The sequence below is a fragment of the Oncorhynchus tshawytscha genome, linkage group LG16, assembly GCF_018296145.1.
Source record: "Oncorhynchus tshawytscha isolate Ot180627B linkage group LG16, Otsh_v2.0, whole genome shotgun sequence".
NCBI lineage: Eukaryota > Metazoa > Chordata > Actinopteri > Salmoniformes > Salmonidae > Oncorhynchus > Oncorhynchus tshawytscha.
Genome location: NC_056444.1, coordinates 8,552,796 through 8,574,229, shown reverse-complemented (window position 1 = coordinate 8,574,229; position 21,434 = coordinate 8,552,796). Strand labels below are relative to the sequence as shown.

The 21,434-nt window shown below is 44.6% G+C and overlaps 1 protein-coding gene across 1 annotated transcript in view; it reads left to right on the top strand.

Annotated features, from left to right (window-relative positions):
* LOC112216466 (reversion-inducing cysteine-rich protein with Kazal motifs) overlaps positions 1-21,434 on the top strand; it is a 90,732-nt gene that overhangs the window by 9,036 nt on the left and 60,262 nt on the right. The window contains exon 2 of the mRNA XM_042298731.1: positions 18,898-18,956. Within this exon, the coding sequence (XP_042154665.1) occupies positions 18,898-18,956 (59 nt within the window). The remainder of the gene's footprint in view (positions 1-18,897; positions 18,957-21,434) is intronic.

Below are 21,434 nucleotides of genomic sequence, written 5' to 3'. Positions count from 1 at the left end.
ATGTTATTAACAAGCGAATCAAGGATGGCCTCAATTTGTTTTATGAAAACGTGATAACCAAATTATATTAAAGCTAGATTATTAGCCTGAATATTGACCTCACTTTCATGTATGTGCAATCGATAGAACTACCTAGTATTAAACCATTAGGCTACATCTGAACTGCTTCAATATTCATACCAAGGCTACTATTATCTCAAAGCTCACACTCTCTGTAGCCTAACTAATAATCTAAAGGTCAACATATTAGGTATATGGCAACGTCGATTAACTTATTTTAATTGTTTAATTATTGAATTGTTTTGACTTTGGCTTTATTCATTCGTGTTCACAGTTTACCCAAACTGAAGAAATGCATCATTTACATAATCAAAATACCAATAAAAAAACATTTAGAATACAGAACACATGGCCAACATAATACAAACAATTAGAATACAGAACACATGGCCAACATAATACAAACAATTAGAATACAGAACACATGGCCAACATAATACAAACAATTAGAATACAGAACACATGGCCAACATATTATAAGCACTTAGAATACAGAACACATGGCCAACATATTATAAGCACTTAGAATACAGAACACATGGCCAACATAATACAAACAATTAGAATACAGAACACATGGCCAACATAAGAATACAGAACACATACAAACAATTACAGAACACATGGCCAATACAAACAATTAACACATGGCCAACATAATACAAACATTTAGAATACAGAACACATGGCCAACATAATAAACAATTAGAATAAAACAATTAATAGAATACAGAACACATGGCCAACATATTATAAGCACTTAGAATACAGAACAAACATGGCTAACATAATATAAACAATTAGAATACAGAACACATGAAACAATTAGAATAAACATAATACAAACAATTAGAATACAGAACACATGGCTAACATAATACAAACACTTAGAATACAGAACACATGGCTAACATAATACAAACAATTAGAATACAGAACACATGGCTAACATAATACAAACAATTAGAATACAGAACACATGGCTAACATAATACAAACAATTAGAATACAGAACACATGGCTAACATAATACAAACAATTAGAATACAGAACACATGGCTAACATAATACAAACAATTAGAATACAGAACACATGGCTAACATAATACAAACAATTAGAATACAGAACACATGGCTAACATAATACAAACACTTAGAATACAGAACACATGGCTAACATAATACAAACAATTAGAATACAGAACACATGGCTAACATAATACAAACAATTAGAATACAGAACACATGGCCAACATAATACAAACAATTAGAATACAGAACACATGGCTAACATAATACAAACAATTAGAATACAGAACACATGGCTAACATAATACGTACAATTAGAATACAGAACACATGGCCAACATAATACAAACAATTAGAATACAGAACACATGGCTAACATAATACAAACACAATAGACTAGAAAACATGTCTTCTCTTGATGGGAAAACTGCATTGTGTAAAAAAAAAAATATGACTTTGAATAGGCATAAATCATTTAAGCGCTACAGCAAACTCTTTAGCCTATATTCTGGAAGAATGTTCAGCACGGGACAGCTCCTGTAACAAGACAGTTAAGTGTCCCTTTGTGACAAGTGCACTGCTAGTTTTTTTTTTTGGGGGGTAAATTGGTGTGAAATCTTCAGCCTTTAGTTTTACGATGCATCGTTAAAACTCTCGTAAGTCTAAGTTCCATGGCTTTTGGGATACCGGGCCCCGGAGCACACATAGACCTGCTGATCACACTGGCTGTCTTTACCTAGCCAGAACCACTGTCACTAAGGTTTTCTCCTGTCATGTTATGGCAGAATAGTCCAAACTTTATGTGCTTATGTAGATAATGTGAAGTCAGGCATGCATGCGCAGAAATGTATTATGTTGTTGTTCCCAAAAGGATAGGAACACTTACTGTTGGGTCTTGGATGAATTCTTGTGGGCTGTGGTGGGCGTTGTGGCTCAAAGCATTGTGATTGTGTTTGTTGAATTCCAGAACCTGCGTTTGATGACCCAAAAAGTGGGTCATCAATCGTGGTTGAACATTAAAAGGATATTTTGGAAAATATCTACTTCCCAAGAGTCAGATTAACTTGTGGATACAATTTTTATGTCTCTGTGTCCAGTAGGAAGGAAGTTAGAGGTAGTTTTGCAAGCCAATGGCAATAACTGGAAATCTGTGGGTATCTGCTAGCATGCTAGCAGATGCCCTAGACTTCCAGTCATTATACTAACACTGGTTAGCAACTCCCTTTAAACTGCGAATCCCAAAGTATCCATTTAAGGAACCACCATGTTTGGAGATCAGAAATTAAATCAATCAAATGTATTTAGAAATCTATTTATACATCAGCAGATGTCACAAAGTGCTTGTACAGAATCCCAGCCTAAAACCCCAAACAGCAAGCAATGCAGCTGTAGAAGGCCTGTTTTGTTTTTGAATATTGTAACGTGCCAGGAGCAGTGTTATTGGTAATTGCTATATTTCTTATTTGTTGCTATGAGGTTCCAAAATGGAAGTTGATGGATTTAGACTGGACCCTGATTATGGATCAGTCATCCATCTGATTTTAGCTCAGAGACACATCACTATATCACTCTCTTCCCCCTGGTTGTTTTATGAGTCTCTCAATCCTCACAGATGTCATTTAAAACAGCTGGAGGAAGACATTAGCAATGACAAAGCCTTAGGTTTTTGATATCTAGCACTTCATCCATCATGTAGCTTTCATTTATATATTTAGAACTTTGTGGGAAGACATTTTTTCTTCAAAATGGAACAGACTTTTATAGATGCAAGAAACTACTTATGGCCTTTCATGCTTTCAAAACCCAAATACATTCTCTTTAGCTGGTTTCTTATTGATCTTGCGTGATGGAGGAACACGGACCGTTGCCAAATAATTTGACAGCCCAGCATGCGTAATAAACACACATTCTTGTTGTAATTTGACTGTTGTTTGTCTATTTTGCAGTTACTCTGTTAAGACACTTCAATGAGAGGAATCAAATACACAAATTTTAGCATTAGTCAGTTGAATAATTACAAGGACGTTTATTTATCAACCACTGATATGAGAAGATTTGGCTTCCATGGATCAGGGGTTCTAATGATAATATGAATATTCACGATTCATTCACGTGTTGATTTGAATAAGTGGAGTCTGCTGCTCTTAGTCCTATTACACACCAGATACATACAGTTGAAGTCGGAAGTTTACATACGCCTCAGCCAAATACATTTAAACTCAGTTTTTCACAATTCCTGACATTTAATCCCAGTAAATATTCCCTGTTTAGGTCAGTTAGGATCACCACTTTATTTTAAGAATGTGAAATGTCAGAATAATAGTAGAGAGAGTGATTTATTTCAGCTTTTATTTGTTTCATCACATTCCCAGTGGGTCAGAAGTTTACATACACTCAATTAGTATTTGGTAGCATTGCCTTTAAATTGTTTAACTTGGGTCAAACGCTTCAGGTAGCCTTCCACAAGCTTCCCACAATAAGTTAGGTGAATTTTGGCCCATTCCTCCTGACAGAGCTGGTGTAACTGAGTCAGGTTTGTAGGCCTCCTTGCTCGCACACACTTTTTCAGTTCTGCCCACACCTTTTCTATAGGATTGAGGTCAGGGCTTTGTGATGGCCATTCCAATATCTTGACTTTGTTGTCATTAAGCCATTTTGCCACAACTTTGGAAGTACGCTTGGGGTCATTTGTCCATTTGGAAGACCCATTTGCGACCAAGCTTTGACTTCCTGACTGATGTCTTGAGATGTTGCTTCAATATATCCACATAATTTTCCTTCTTCATGACGCCATCTATTTTGTGACGCCACCTATCAGATGCTTCTAAAGCCATGACATAATTTCCTTGAATTTTCCAAGCTGTTTAAAGACACAGTCATCTTAGTGTATGTAAACGTTTGACCCACTGTTATTGTGATACAGTGAATTATAAGTGAAGTAATCTGTCTGTAAACAGTTGTTGTAAAAATTACTTATGTCATGCACAAAGTAAGTGTCCTAACCGACTCGCCATAACTATAGTTTGTTAACAAGACATTTGTGAAGTGGTTGAAAAACAATTTTTTATAACTCAAATAGAAGTGTATGTAAACTTCCGACTTCATCTGTACAGTATATGTGCATACAAAACATATACACTACAGGATGTCTCATTCCAAAATCATGGCCATTAATATGGAGTTGGTCGTCCCCCCGCCCCCCCCTTGCTGCTATAACAGCCTCCACTCTTCTGGGAAGGCTTTTACTAGATGTTGGAACATTGCTGCAGGACTTGCTTCCATTCAGGCACATAGTGAGGTCGGGCACTGATGTTGGGCGATTAGGCCTGGCTCGCAGTCGGTGATGTTGGGCGATTAGGCCTGACTCGCAGTCGGTGATGTTGGGCGATTAGGCCTGGCCCGCAGTCGGTGATGTTGGGCGATTAGGCCTGGCTCGCAGTCGGTGATGTTGGGCGATTAGGCCTGGCTCGCAGTCGGTGATGTTGGGCGATTAGGCCTGGCTCGCAGTCGGTGATGTTGGGCGATTAGGCCTGGCTCGCAATCGGTGATGTTGTGATGTTGGGCGGTGATGTTGGGCGATTAGGCCTGGCTCGCAGTCGGTGATGTTGGGCGATTAGACCTGGCTCGCAGTCGGTGATGTTGGGCGATTAGGCCTGGCTCGCAGTCGGTGATGTTGGGCGATTAGGCCTGGCTCGCAGTCGGTGTTCCAATTTATCCCAAAGTTGTTCGATGGGGTTGAGGTCAGGGCTCTGTGCAGGCCAGTCAAGTTTTCCTCACCGATCTTGACAAACCATTTCTGTATGGACCTCACGTGGTGCACAGGGGCATTGTCATGCTGAAACAGGAAAGGGCCTTCCCCAAACTGTTGCCACAAAGTTGGAAGCAGTTTGCATTATGTATTGGGGCAGGTAGCGTTCTCCTGGTATCCACCAAACCCAGATTTGTCCGTCGGACTACCAGATCGTGATTCATCATTCCAGAGAACGCATTTTCACTGCCCCAGAGTACAATGGAAGCGAGCTTTACACCACTCCAGCCGACACTTGGCAGATATCTTAGGCTTGTGTGCGGCTGCTCGGCCATGGAAACCCATTTCATGAAGCTCCTGACATTGTTTCTAGAGGCAGTTTAGAACTCAGTCGTGAGTGTTGCAACTGAGGACAGATGATTTTTACACGCTACGAGCTTCAGCACTTTGGGGTCCCGTTCTGTGAGCTTGTGTGGCCTACCACTTCGCGGCTGAGCCTTTGTTGCTCCTAGATGTTTCCACCATAACAGCACTTACAGTTGACTGGGGCAACTCTAGCAAGGCAGAAATTTGACGAACTGACTTGTTGGAAAGGTGGCATCCTATGACGGTTTCAAGTTTAAATTCACTGATCTCTTCAGTAAGGCCATTCTACTGCCAATGTTTGTCTATGGTGATTGCATGGCTGTGTGCTCGATTTTATATACCTGTCAGCAACGGTGTATAAGGGCCTATATATATATTAATGCAGTTGATACAAATACAGTATTTTCATTGAATAGAAAATAGAGGGTTCAGACTGCCATTGAGGAATACGGGAGCAACCCAAACACCAGACAAGTATCCATGACAATTCACCATTGTGTTTGTGTTTGTTATAGCCCCGATGGTGAGAGGAGGACAGCCTAGGCTGAGTTCTGAGACATAATAGTGGCGATTATGAGATTACAAACTATATATTTTGTGTCTGCTTGTTATATTATTGACATTTTTGGAGAGAAATAACACAGAGCGAAAGACAAGGCAACCTCCACAAGAGTGTCCACGCAGGAAGCAGACTGGCAGGAAACGTGGAGCAGTGTTTTTGGGGCCCGCGTATTGAAATTCCACTCTTCACCGGTAGCTATATGTTTCAGCCAGGGCTAGCACTGCTGCTATTTTGTTTGAAGCCCACAGAAAACCTAGAAACAAATTTCATCAGACCGTAGGAAGGTAGTGAGCAAAAAATGCAGCCATCTTTGTCCGGCCAGCATCAACACACACTCCAACTGTCAGAACCCGGATTCACAAAACATCTCAGAGCAAGAGTGCTGATCTCAGATCAGGTTTATTATGATCTAAAAGGCAAAACTGATCCTAGATCAGCACTCATATCCTGAGATGCTATGTGAATACAGGCCCATACATACAGTAAGCTAAGCAAAGAAAACAGCTGAATAAAGCAACTGAACCAACCAAGGCCCCGGCCAGCCCACAAGAGAAAGACAGACACAACACTGGCCTGTCTCAGTCTGGCTGGTGCCAAGACTCCAGCATCAAACAGATCGGTGGTGTGGACCGAGGGGTTTTACTCCAACCGCACAGGGCCACATAGCTACTGTACTCACCCACACATTACAGATGCCTGGGTGAGCAACAGAGCCATAGAAATACAATACAGGCTTTGGTAGCATTTCAAATGGGGACTTTTTACAGGTGCCATGTTGGCACCTAAAGACATACATTCTGGCATGAATGTCAATTGGATTGTTATTGTCATGGAACTATGGAGGATAGTGTGTTGAACTCTATCTATAGGCCTGGGTGAGACTAGTTAATGTAGCTGTAGTGGCTTAAAGATGGACGTCTCACACTGCATGTCTATCAGCGTTTAATTCTACATATTTTACATATTTGTCAAAATGACTCTTGGTCAGAGGTTTGTAATTTTCTCAGTGGGCCCTAATACTGTGCTATTGTAGTGCCTGTTTCCCTCCTTCCTTCCTCCCTCCTCCCTCCTCACTCCCTCCTCCCTCTCTCCTTCCTCCCTCCTCCCTCTCTCCTCCCTCCTCCTCCCTCTCTCCTCCCTCTCTCCTCCCTCTCTCCTCCCTCTCTCCTCCCTCTCTCCTCCCTCTCTCCTTCCTCACTCCCTCTCTCCCTCTCTCCTCCCTCTCTCCTTCCTCACTCCCTCCTCCCTTCCCTCCTCCCTCCCTCCTTCCTCCCTCCTCACTCCCTCCTCACTCCCTCCCTCCCTCCCTCCTCCCTCTCTCCTTCCTCCTCCTTCTTCTGCCCTTTTTCCTCCCCTTTCCTATCTCCTTATTCCCTCCATACTCCCCTTTCCTCTCTCCTTATTCCCTCCGTACTCCCCTTTCCTCTCTCCTTATTCCCTCCGTACTCCCTCTTCCTCTCTCCTTATTCCCTCCGTACTCCCTCTTCCTCTCTCCTTATTCCCTCCGTACTCCCTCTTCCTCTCTCCTTACTCCCTCCGTACTCCCCCTTCCTCTCTCCTTATTCCCTCCGTACTCCCCTTCCTCTCTCCTTATTCCCTCTGTACTCCCTCTTCCTCTCTCCTTATTCCCTCCGTACTCCCTCTTCCTCTCTCCTTATTCCCTCCGTACTCCCTCTTCCTCTCTCCTTACTCCCTCCGTACTCCCTCTTCCTCTCTCCTTATTCCCTCCGTACTCCCTCTTCCTCCCTCCTTCCTCCCTCCTTCCTCTCTCCTTCCTCTCTCCTTCCTTCCTTCCTTCCTCTCTCCTTCCTCTCTCCTTCCTCTCTCCTTACTCCCTCTCTCCTTCCTCCCTCCTTCCTCTCTCCTTCCTCTCTCCTTACTCCCTCTCTCCTTCCTCTCTCCTTACTCCCTCTCTCCTTCCTCTCATCCTTCCTTCTAAGCCTTTGTTATTAGCCACCAGTCTGTGCATTGTATACTTGGAATGTCAGTATGCATCTGCTATGAGTGCTCAGTCTTGTGATCTTTCAGGACAGTCATACGGTACATCTCCCTTTTTATATCCGTTGCCGAGACAGGAAATGGGATGGCTATGCCTTGGCAGATTTGTCTCCGTCCCGCTGATGAAAGCGGCGTGTCTGACATGATCGATTCCCACCCCATAACATCTGCAAATCTGTGACAAATAAACTTTGATTTTGATTTGAGGAGAAGTAAAGGGCATCACATAGGGAGAAGAAGGACCTGAAGTATCGCACACTTCACACACACCGACAGATGGGTTTGTAGGAGAAACGTGGTGTACTGCACACACTTTCTCTCTCTCACATTAACCTTCGCACGCACGCACACACACACACACACACACACACAGCCTGCATGGCCAGCAGTATGTTTCTCAGTCCCAGTGACCTGTTGAGTGCCAGTCAAGGGTTCACTTCTCAGGCCTTTCCAGCATGAGGACACAAGGACAGAGCAGATTTTCCCAAACTAGACCCCCTAGCTCTCCTAAACCTGCCACAACATAGAGTTAGCTACATGTCTGTCACCCACCCAACCTAGATGACCACCCCTTCAAATACTTTTCAACAGTCACACCCCTTCCTTTGTGTTTCTTTAGCCCTCGATGAGGACCCCTGATTACCCACCCTACCACCCCAAACCAACTCATCCCAGATAAGGACCCCTGATTACCCACCCTACCACCCCAAACCAACTCATCCCAGATGAGGACCCCTGATTACCCACCCTACCACCCCAAACCAACTTCCCAGATGAGGACCCACCCTACCACCCCAAACCAACTCATCCCAGATGAGGACCCCTGATTACCCACCCTACCACCCCAAACCAACTCATCCCAGATGACGACCCTGATTACCCACCCTACCACCCCAAACCAACTCATCCCAGATGACGACCCCTGATTACCCACCCTACCACCCCAAACCAACTCATCCCAGATGAGGACCCCTGATTACCCACCCTACCACCCCAAACCAACTCATCCCAGATGAGGGACCATGGTTACCCTGCCTACCACCCAAACCAACTCATCCCAGATGAGGAACACTAATTACCCACCCTACCACCCAAACCAACTCATCCCAGATGAGGAACCCTGATTACCCACCCTACTACCCACCCTACCGCCCCAAACCAACTCATCCCAGATGAGGAACCCTGATTACCCACCCTACCACCCCATACCAACTCATCCCAGATGAGGGACCATGGTTACCCACCCTACCGCCCCAAACCAACTCATCCCAGATGAGGGACCATGGTTACCCACCCTACCACCCAAACCAACTCATCCCAGATGAGGAACCCTGATTACCCACCCTACCGGCCCCAAACCAACTCATCCCAGATGAGGAACACTGATTACCCACCCTACCACCCAAACCAACTCATCCCAGATGAGGAACACTGATTACCCACCCTACCACCCAAACCAACTCATCCCAGATGAGGAACCCTGATTACCCACCCTACCACCCCATACCAACTCATCCCAGATGAGGGACTATGGTTACCCACCCTACCGCCCCAAACCAACTCATCCCAGATGAGGGAGCATGTGGGTCCCCTCTGTCCTCCTGATTACCCACCCTACCACCCCAAACCAACTCATCCGTTATCTCCTGGAGTTGAAGATAACTGTGTGTGTGTGTGTGTGTGTGTGTGTGTGTGTGTCAAATTTAAATCAAATTGTATTGCTCACATACATGTGTTTAGCAGATGTTATTGCGGGTGTAGTGAAATGCTTGTGCTTCTAGCTCCGACAGTGCAGTAATATCTAACAAGTGATATCTAACAGTTTCCCAACATATAGCCAAAATACACGTAAATCTAAGTAAGGAAAGGATTAAGAATATATATACATATATGTCAGAGCAGCATTGGACTAAGATACAGTAGAATAGTATAGAGTACAGTATATACATATGACATGGGATCTTTCCCTTGATCCTAACTAATCTCCCAGTCCCTGCCGCTGAAAAACATCTCCACATCATGATGCTGCCACCACCATGCTTCACTGTATGGATGGTGCCAGGTTTCCACCAGACGTGACGCTTGGCATTCAGGCCAATGAGTTCAATCTTGGTTTCCTCAGACCAGAGAATCTTGTTTCTCGTGGTCTGAGAGTCCTTTAAGTGCCTGTTGACAAACTCCAAGCGTGCTGTCATGTGCCTTTTACTGAGGAGTGGCTTCTGTCTGGCCACTCTACCATAAAGGCCTGATTGGTGGAGTGCTGCAGAGATGGTTGTGCTTCTGGAAGGTTCTCCTATCTCCACAGAGGAATTCTATAGCTCTGTCAGAGTGACTATCAGGTTCTTGGTCACCTCTCAATGCCCTTCTCCCCCTCTCAGTTCGGCAGGGCAGCCAGCTCAAAGAAGAGTCTTGAAGGTTCCAAACTCCTTCTATTGAAGAATGATGGACGCTACTTTCCAAATCATGTCCAATCATTTGAATTTACCAAAGGTGGACTCCAATCAAAACATCTCAAGGATGATAATTGGAAACTCAACTTCGAGTCTCATAGCAAAGTGTCTGAATACTTACAGTACCAGTCAAAAGTTTGGACACACCTACTCATTCCAGGGTTTTTCTTTATTTTTTAAACGTTTTACATTGTAGAATAATAGTGAAGACATCAAAAGGATGAAATAACACATATGGAATCATGTATCGTATCGAACTCGAATCGTACTACAACGGCTCCGACACTCGTCGGATGTGGCAGGCCATGCAAACTATTATGAACTACAAAGGGAAGCCCAGCCGAGAGCTGCCCAGTGACACGACCCTACCAGACGAGCTAAATAACTTCTATGCTCGCTTCGAGGGAAATAACACTGTAACATGCATGAGAGCATCAGCTGTTACAGACGACTGTGTGATCACGTATTTCGCAGCCGATGTGAGTAAGACCTTCAAGCAGGTCAACATTCATAAGGCCGCAGGGCTAGATGGATTACCTGTACGTGTACACTGTGCTGACCAGCTGGCAAGTGTCTTAACTGACTTTTTTTTTTTTAACCCCTTTTCTCCCCAATTTCATGGTATCCAATTGTTTAGTAGCTACTATCTTGTCTCATCGCTACAACTCCCGTATGGGCTCGGGAGAGACGAAGGTTGAAAGTCATGCTTCCTCCGATACACAACCCAACCAAGACGCACTGCTTCTTAACACAGTGCCATCCAACCGGAAGCCAGCCGCACCAATGTGTCGGAGGAAACACCGTGCACCCTCCCTAACCCGGATGACGCTAGGACAATTGTGCGTCGCCCCACGGACCTCCCGGTCGCGGCCGGTTACAACAGAGCCTGGGCGCGAACCCAGAGTCTCTGGTGGCACAGCTGGCGCTCCCCTAATTGAAGTAAAATAATGGAGAACAATACTTATGCTTCTACGTTCAGCTTTTACATACTATATGCCTTTTACGGACACAGTATATTTTACATGAGTTATGTTTTTTAATTTGTTTTAGTCCCACCCTTCTGCTCCCCTCAACCCCTCCCATCTATCTTTGAACACTATCTGGTTTTGATTTGTAATTGTCCCATTCATCCCAATGGAAACATCCCAATGGAAACATCCCAATGGAAACATCCCAATGGAAACATCCCATAGGAAACATCCCTATGGAAAAACCCCTATGGAAACATCCCAAATGGAAACATCCTAATGGAAACATCCCAATGGAAACACCCCTATGGAAACACCCCAATGGAAACACCCCTATGGAAACACCCCAATGGAAACATCCCAATGGAAACATCCCAATGGAAAACCCCCTATGGAAACATCCCAAATGGAAACATCCCTATGGAAACATCCCTATGGAAAGATCCCTATGGAAACACCCCTATGGAAACACCCCTATGGAAACACCCCTGTGGAAACACCCCAATGGAAACATCCCATAGGAAACATCTGAATGGAAACATCCCAATGGAAACATCCCCAAAGGAAACATCCCAATGGAAACATCCCTAAGGAAACATCCCTATGGAAACATCCCAGTGGAAACAAAGGTCACAAGGTCTCAAAAAAAGAGAAAGCACAACAATGCTGGAGCAGAACTAGTGCCGTTGCCATGGCTTTTATCAACTGTCTGCCCTTGGCAATGGGTTATTTGTTTGGCCCCGTCTGAATGTCTCGCGTTCCTCTCTCTCCGGGGCAAGGAGCACAAAGGGGTCAGGCGAACGTCCATACAGGTACGGGAGGAGGACTGGAGGCTAAACGATCCGCTGCATTGTGTCAGTTGTGTCATTTAAAATGGCAGCTCGTTAAGAAAGAGTAGTGCTGCCCGGCGGACGCCACAATGCAGGCTCTGAGCGGGTCGGCTGAGGCTTGGCTCCTTCCTTCCGGCGGGTGCTTCTAGGCTGCTAGCGGTCGGCGGATGTCCGTCCCTGCCCTATACAGCGCATCCTGCCTCCCTCCTCTCCCTCTGGAAGCTTGCTAGAATCTCTTCCATTCTCTCTTATCACCGCTTCCCTCTGTCCAAAAGGATTTGCAATGTTTACATGTTTACAACCCCCCCCCCATCTCCTCTTCTCTGGGAATAGCATCTCTGGCTGTGGGTCAGTTGAGACAGGAAATGGGTAACACTCCTCCACTGTCTATTTCCTCTCTTTCCTCTCCTCTCCTGGACTGGGGAGGACACAGAGTCACAGACACACAGAGTCACAGACACACACGGAGCCAGTGTGCCCAGTGAACCCATGGAGTCAGGGAGCAGAGGCCTGTTCTTCCTTACCACGACACGACGTCAGTCGGGCCAGAATGGAATCCAGAGGCTGTTGTGGCTGCTCCCTCCATGTGGCTGCTCCCTCCGTGTGGCTGCTCCCTCCGTGTGGCTGCTCCCTCCGTGTGGCTGGTCCCTCCGTGTGGCTGCTCCCTCCGTGTGGAAGCCACGGGGCCACAGGGTTCCACGGCCCCATATTGTAAACTGTCCCTCCCTCCCTTTTTCTGCTTCTCATTCGTGTTTGATCAGCTTTGCAGGGGATGTTAAGTGCCGACCCTTTTCATTTTTTTTTTGCCTTAATTCCCGCCAGTTCCTTTTCTCTCTCTATCGTTCTCTATCCAAGTCTATCCAAATCTCTGGACGTCAAATGCTGCCTTTTCGCGTAACTCACGCAAGAGAGGGACGCTGGGTTGATATGTTTGGTCCCTTTGCTGGAAACAACTTCTGTGTGTAGTAGTTTGAGGAGCAGGGCGGGAGGTGACGGGGGAGGCAGGGAGGCTGGGTTAATATGTTTGGTCCCTTTGCTGCAAACAACTTCCGTGTGTAGTAGTTTGAGGAGCAGGGCGGGAGGTGACGGGGGAGGCAGGGAGGCTGGGTTAATATGTTTGGTCCCTTTGCTGCAAACAACTTCCGTGTGTAGTAGTTTGAGGAGCAGGGCGGGAGGTGACGGGGGAGGCAGGGAGGCTGCCTTCCCCTTGTGTGTGATGGGTCCAGAGGGACTGATCCGAAGGGGAGGGGGGGCTGGTTGGTTAAGTTAGCGTGGGAGTGGTGCATTAAAATAGGGGTAAGTGTGTGTACTGAGAGAGAGAGAGAGAGTTTGGGGGGAGGGGCTTAAAGAGGGGGATTCCTTTGATGTGGGTTGTGTGGCATTATTACTATTCCACTGAAAACAGGGGCACGGTAGCAGGGCTAGCTCAAAGTGCTAGCACATGTTAACGGGTTCACTATGACAAGATTCACAGAGAAAGAGGTGGAGAGAGAGAGGGAGATCGATTGAGAGAGAGGGAGATAGAGAGAGAGCAAGTCAGGGAGAGAGAGAGAGAGTGTTTGAGACGCCTAGCACTCTGAATCACTAAAAGGGGCCCTTAGGTCGAGAGTGGCTAGAGTTTTTGTCGCACTGCTTTGCTTTATCTTGGCCAGGTCGCAGTTGTAAATGAGAACTTGTTCTCAACTAGCCTACCTGGTTAAATAAAAATAAAATAAAAAGGACAGAGACAGTGTCACAGTTCTTCCTCTAATGACAGACCATCTCTGTCCAAGACCACTGCATCGCTAATCCACTTTACCGCACTATATTATATTGTATTATATTGATCATAGTGATTCAGGAGTAACATTAAAACAGAATAATATGCCCCGACAACATTAGACAACAATACAGAAAACGCTCAAATTACTCTGCCAGACCACTGACTCAGAGGTCTCATGAGCCCCTCCTTTATAGTAGAATCCTCATTCAAGTTTATAAAGACGGTTGACATCTAGTGGAAGCCGTAGGAAGTGCAACTTTATCCATATCTCAATGTGTATTCCGTAGGCCAAGCTTTGAAAAACTACAAACCTCAGATGTCCCACTTCCTGGTTGCATTTGTCTCAGGTTTTCGCCTGCCATATGAGTTCTGTTATACTCACAGACATCATTCAAACATTTCTGGAAACTTCAGAGTGTTTTCTATCCAATACGAATAATAATATGCAAATATTAGCATCTGGGACTGAGTAGGAGGCAGTTCACTCTGGGCACGCTATTCATCCAAAATTGAAAATGCTGCCCCCTATCCCAAAAGAGTTTAAGCATCCTAAACAATGCCATAGATTCAGTTTGTGAAAAAGAATAAACTTGAAGGCAAAAAGGACAAGTATGATGTATGATGATTATAGGCTACTAAAGACAGCGACTTACCTCTGCGCCACAGAGTTTTGATGAAAACAGAAGAAATAAAATCTATCTGAGAATCACTCGCCGTTATTTATTGACCAGCAGATGTCACTAATGTGCATTGTGAGAGGATAATGAAGCTCCGAGTAATGAAGCGTTTTTCAGCGCAGTTTGGTGAAAGCTCCAAAGCCTTCAGATAGCCTCGGTTTCCCATCACTATAAATCAGTGGTTCCCAATTCTCTCCTTAGGGACCCACAGCCATTCCAGAGCTAGCGCACCTGATTCAACTTGTCAATTAACACAATAATAAAAATGATATACAATATAATATGGATAACCAGGAAATGTTTTTAGCTGTATAGTTCTTTATAAGGTCATCTGTAGAACCTTTTTGATTGAGAAATTCTAGAAGTACCATTCTAGAATGTTTTAAGAAGTCTATATAGCCCCAACAATGGTTGTAATGATAGAGGAACCCTTGTTGGTGCTATATAGAACCATTTGTTTTTAGTGTCTAGTGAGTTTAAACCAACATGAATCAGGCCTGGGCCTGGTTTGTTTGTGGTGCGGTTTGGTGCTAAGCTGTTAGCCAAGCGCCCCTCGTAACATTCATGTCTTCCTCTTTGTGGTGCGGTTTGGCGCTAAACTGTTAGCCAAGCGCCCCTCGTAACATTCATGTCTTCCTCTTTGTGGTGCGGTTTGGCGCTAAGCTGTTAGCCAAGCGCCCCTCGTAACATTCATGTCTTCCTCTTTGTGGTGCGGTTTGGCAGTAAGCTGTTAGCCAAGCGCCCCTCGTAACATTCATGTCTTCCTCTTTGTGGTGCGGTTTGGCAGTAAGCTGTTAGCCAAGCGCCCCTCGTAACATTCATGTCTTCCTCTTTGTGGTGCGGTTTGGCAGTAAGCTGTTAGCCAAGCGCCCCTCGTAACATTCATGTCTTCCTCTTTGTGGTGCGGTTTGGCGCTAAGCTGTTAGCCAAGCGCCCCTCGTAACATTCATGTCTTCCTCTTTGGTGTGTGTCACGCTGGGTCTTTGTGTTTACTCACAGGCCTTTATAGCCTCCTAATGAATATAGTGATGTTACAAGCCAATGGAAACCATCGTAGCAACATGATAACTGCTTTTGTTTAGTGTAGCCTATCAAACAGGCTCTCTCACCTCAGAACAACAATGAGACTGACAATTGTTTTGTGGTAGGCTACGCAGAGAGAACACTGATGCAGATAGACACTCTCTCTCTCTCTGCGCGCTCTCTCGCTCTCTATCTCTCTCTGTGGATTTCTCTCACTCTCTCACACTCTCACACACATACATACACATACACATGCATACATAGGCACACAAATAAATATCTATATACTCTCTCTCTTACACACTAACATGCAGGCATAACGCACTATGCTTTCTGTTATGTTTTTGGTCACCCATCTACACACAATACCCCATAATGACAAAGTGAAAATATGATTTTAGATATTATGGCAAATGTATTAAATAATAAATACAGAAATATCTCATTTACATAAGTGTTCACACCCCTAAGTCAATCAATGTTACTATCACATTTGTCAGCGATTACAGCTGTGAGTCTTTCTGGGTAAGTCTCTAAGAGCTTTGCACACCTAGGTTGTACAATATTTGCAAATTGTTCTTTTAAAAATGTTCAAGCTCTGTCAAGTTGGTTGTTCATCATTGCTAGACAATCATTTTCAGGTCTTGCCACAGAATTTCATGTCGATTTAAGTCAAAACTGTATCTAGGCCTCTCAGGAACATTCAATGTCTTGGTAAGCAACTCCAGTGTTTATTTGGCCTTGTGTTTTAGGTTATTGTCCTGCTGAAAGGTGAATTTGTCTCTCAGTGTCTGTTGGAAAGCAGACTGAACCAGGATTTCCTCTAGGGTTTTTGCCTGTGCTTAGGTCCATTCCATTTATTTTAATCCTTGAAAATATTGAACATTTTATCCTTGAAAATATGAGGAGTGGTACTCAGTGATGTGTTGTGTTGGATTTGCCTCAAAAATAATGTTTGTATTCAGGAATATTTGGAATACCAGAGCACCCACTGACCAGAGCACCCACTGACCAGAGCACCCACTGACCAGAGCACCCACTGACCAGAGCACCCATGGGAATGGCCATTTGTATTGTTTATATGGTATTGTAGTTTTAACAAACAAAATATATACAGTATATAAGAATGAAACAAATATGTTTTAAAAGTCTAGCGAACCTACCGGTCGGTTCCCAGAGGAAGAAGCATCTACTTTATGTTTTCCGATAGAAACACCATTCTCCATGCACTGTAATTTACAACTTGATAAGAGCTAGGTAAATGAGTCATGAACAAGGGGATTGTAAATATAAATAATGACACTTGTTTTAGATATATTTGACCTTATAATCACTGGAGAAAAATGTGAAACCAGTCATATGGCAACAAACTGAAGCAGTGAAGTTGATAAAATGCTGTGCCATTATGCAGAATTTAAATAATGCATCCTTTTAACTTGCAGGGTTGGGTACTCTCAAATGTCTTAATTATAGGCTACCGACTTTCTATGTTTCCTATTTCTATCTTATGCAACGGGTGGGTCTAATCCTGAATGGTAATTTGTAAAAACCGCATTCCAGCCGGTGTCTATTCCACAAATTACCACCGGCTAAATCTATGACATTAAATTGCCTATTTACTCTGTTCCATCTGACTGTGCAATCCACTGTCTCATCAGCCCAGCCAGGCAATGTATAAACTTGATCTCCATTTTAAAAAGCATCTAGACATTATCTCACATTTCTTTTAGACTAACATTTAGTTTCTCAGCTGGCATCTGTCTGGTCCAGCGATGGGGGGGTTTGTGCCCTTAGGCGACGTTGTTGCCGGTGATGTCTGGTGAGGACCTGCCTTACAACAGGCCTACAAGCCCTCAGTCCAGCCTCGCTCAGCCTATTGTGGACAGTCTGAGCACTGATGGAGGGATTGTGCGTTCCTAGTGTACCTCGGGCAGTTGTTGTTGCCATCCTGTACCTGTCCCGCAGGTGTAATGTTCGGATGTACTGATCCTGTGCAGGTGTTGTTACACGTGGTCTGCCACTGCGAGGACGATCAGCTGTCCGTCCTGTCTCCCTGTAGCGCTGTCTTAGGCGTCTCACAGTACGGACATTGCAATTTATTGCCCTGTCCACATCTGCAGTCCTCATGCTTCCTTGCAGCATGCCTAAGACCAAAGGACAGATTTCCACCGGTATAATGTCCATTGCTCTTGTTTCTTGTCCCAAGCAAGTCTCTTCTTATTATTGGTGTCCTTTAGTCCTTCATTCTCCTCTGAACAGTTGATGTTGAGATGTGTCTGTTACTTGAACTCTGTGAAGCATTTATTTGGGCTATAATTTCTGAGGCTGGTAACTCTAATGAACTTGACTTAACTCTGGGTCTTCCTTTCCTGTGGCGGTCCTCATGAGAGACAGTTTCATCATAGCTCTTGATAGTCTTTGCAACTGCACTTAAAGAAACTTTCAAAGTTCTTGACATGTTCGTCGTTGACTGACCTTTATGTCTTCAAGTAAAGATGGATTTCTCTTTACTTATTTGAACTGTTCTTGCTAAAATAGGGAGTTGGTATTTAGGGCTATCTTCTGTATACCAACCCCCCTTGTCACAACACAACTGATTGGCTCAAATGCATTGGGAAGGAAAGAAATTCCACAAATGAACTTTATACAAGGCACACCTGTTAATTGAAATGCATTCCAGGTGACTACCTCATGAAGCTGGTTGAGAGAATGCCAAGAGTGTGCAAAGCTGTCATCAAGGCAAAGGGTGGCTATTTGAAGAATCTCAAATATAAAATATATTTTGCTTTGTTCAACACTTTTTTGGTTACTTCATGATTCCATATCAAATCAAATCAAATCAAATGTTATTTGTCACAAACACATGGTTAGCAGATGTTAATGCGAGTGTAGCGAAATGCTTGTGCTTCTAGTTCCGACAATGCAGTAATAACCAACGAGTAATCTAACCTAACAATTCCACAACTACTACCTTATACACACAAGTGTAAAGGGATAAAGAATATGTACATAAAGATATATGAATGAGTGATGGTACAGAACGGCATAGGCAAGATTGCGGAGCTTCCAGAGGCCTGCAGAGGCCAAATCGAACTCCATACCGCATTTTTGCAACAATGCAGAGGGCTTTGTATAGTTCCGCATTGACATGATTGGTTGACGTAGGTGAGGGTGGGAGGTCCTGTATAGACACAAACTCACTACCTTGACAACTTTTTTGACAACACCTCTGCGAAGCGCAAGAAGTGTGAATGTCCTGACTTCTGCAGAGGCCATGTCACCGTAAATGCTGTACGACCAATGCAGATGTCAGTTTGACCATGCAGTGCCTTTTACTCCTTTCTCACCCCCCTCTCTCTCCCCCTCTCTTGCTCTATCTGTCCCCCCCTCTCTCTCTCTGTCTGTCTGTGTTTTTCCTCCACAGATTCCTCCTGCTGCCACCATGCTGAGGAGCTCTCACCATGTTGGGAAGCATGCGATCAGGTAAGGGAGGCCACAGACTGAAAAGACAGACAGACAGACAGACAGACAGACAGACAGTCAGTCAGTCAGTCAGTCAGTCAGTCAGTCAGTCATTCATTCATTCATTCATTCATTCATTCATTCATTCAGTCAGAGTCAGTCCAGTCAGTCAGTCAGTCAGTCAGTCAGTCAGTTGTCAGTCAGTCAGTCAGTCATTCATTCATTCATTCATTCATTCATTCATTCATTCATTCATTCATTCATTAATTCATTCATTCATTCATTCATTCATTCATTCATTCATTCATTCATTCATTCATTCATTCATTCATTCATTCATTCGAAAGAGCCCCAGAACGATAGTCTCAGTATTATTTGTAGCTGGGCAGTCTATGTGATGAATTGCAGCAATGAGAGCTTGTATAAATGTTCTCCCATTTGAGCTAAGAGCAGTTAAAGGGTCTCTCTGATGCCCCCCCTCTCTCAATTCATTTCAAGGGGCTTTATTGGCATGGGAAAAATATGTTAACATTGCAAAAGCAAGTAGATAATATACAAAAGTGAAAAATCTCTCTCTCACTCTCCACCCCCTTTCTCTCTCTCTCTCTCTCTCTCTCTCCCACCTCTCTCTCCCCTCTCCCCTCTCTCTCCCTTCTCTCTCTCTCTCTCTCTCTCTCTCTCTCCCACTCCCCTCTCTCTCTCTCTCTCTCTCTCTCCCTCCCCCCCTCTTTCTTTCTCTTTCTTTCTCTCTCTCTCTTCTCTCTCTCTCCCTCCCCCCTCTCTCTCTCTCTCTCTCTCCCACCCCCTCTCTCTCTCTCTCTCTCTCTCTCCCTCCACCCCTCTCTCTCTCTCTCTCTCTCTCTCTCTCTCTCCTCCCACCCCCTCTCTCTCTCTCTCTCTCTCTCTCTCTCTCTCTCTCCCTCCCACCCCCTCCCCTCTCTCTCTCTCTCTCTCTCTCTCTCTCTCCTCCCACCCTCTCTCTCTCTCTCTCCCTCCCACCCCCTCTCTCTCTCTCTCTCTCTCTCTCTCTCTCCCTCCCCCTCTCTCTCTCTCTCTCTCTCTCTCTCTCTCCCCACCCTCTCTCTCTCTCTTTCTATCACTGCATCTTATTGTTATTTATCATCGGAATCGGCCAAGGCAGAGCTTTAATGGATTATTACCTTCAGTTCCTTCTTTACATCACTAAGACATGAGACATCTGGAAGGCCTAGAGTCAAACAGGGTTGATCGCACAGTACACAGGACACAGTTAACCCCTAGCCCATTTTAGTGGGTTGTTATTGGGGGAATACCCCCAGCACCACTCTCCCCTCCCCTTTAAAGAGAGCGAGAGAGAGAGACTAATTTATGCTGTATTGGTTGCCCTGTCCCCAGCACTGCACCTGCTACTGGGAGGGAGGGAGGGAGGGAGGGAGAGGGGAGAGAGAGGTGGAGGGAGGGAGGGATAGAGGGAGGGAGAGAGAGAGAGGGAGAGAAAGAGAGAGAGAAACAAATGACAGATAGATGGGAGAGAAAGTAAGAGAGTGAGAGAGAGAGAAAGAAGCGGGAAGTGGACAGAGGGACAATGGCCATCTTGTTAGCCTTGTGCCAAGCTGCTATGTTTCTGCAGAGAAAGGTTTTTTTCAGGGGTGTGCCACAGGGCTCCGTGTAAACTCCCTTCTATTTCTTAATGGAGGGTCGGCTACCTCTTTGATGAGGGGAGGGCTTCAGCCTCTGAAAGGACATGTATTAATCCTTCAAAGACGGAGAGAAAGAGAGGAAAATGTTTTAGAAATGGCCTGAGTAGGTTGGGCGTTTTCATGGCCTTGCCTTTGTAGTGTTCTGGAGAGTTCTTTGATTAACGGCCAAGAAATCGGCTCAACATCTGCTTTTGTTTTTGAACGTTGCGACTGTATGAAATTACTGTCCGTCAATCCCCAGCGTAAATGATTTCACCTCACAAATAAGAATGTACTACCTAGATAGAACATGGAGGAATGATGATGAATGGTGAACAGAAAGCAGAACAAGACCGTTTTTATCACCCTGACTAGAATTAAACAATTGCAGAAGCCTGGTGGTGGGGATGATTCACAGTCATAGGGAAGATCTGGTTCAACAGTTGGACCTGAACTCCGCTTTAATTTAGAAATACTCTACTGTGCTCTACTACTACTGCACTCTACTACAAATTATTCAGATGTTACGTCATAACCTCAAGTTAAAGTGTGCAATTTCTCACAAGGAATCCAACGGTGGTATTATTTATGAAGTAAAACAACGAAGGAGTGAAGGAGACCAACCAAAAACAACGTCAACTCCCAGCTCCCATCATTTGTGTAGTCTTTTAGAAAGCTCTTACTAAGTGGTCATAAATCTCCCAGAGCTAATTTCATGACTGTTCACTAAACCAGAGAGTGCTGGCAGGCTCAGGATTCTCCCAGGCCTTGTGAGAGTCAACCAACATCTCTTCACCCTATGTTGATAACGCTGCAGTCGTCAGCTGTCATTGGCCATGCC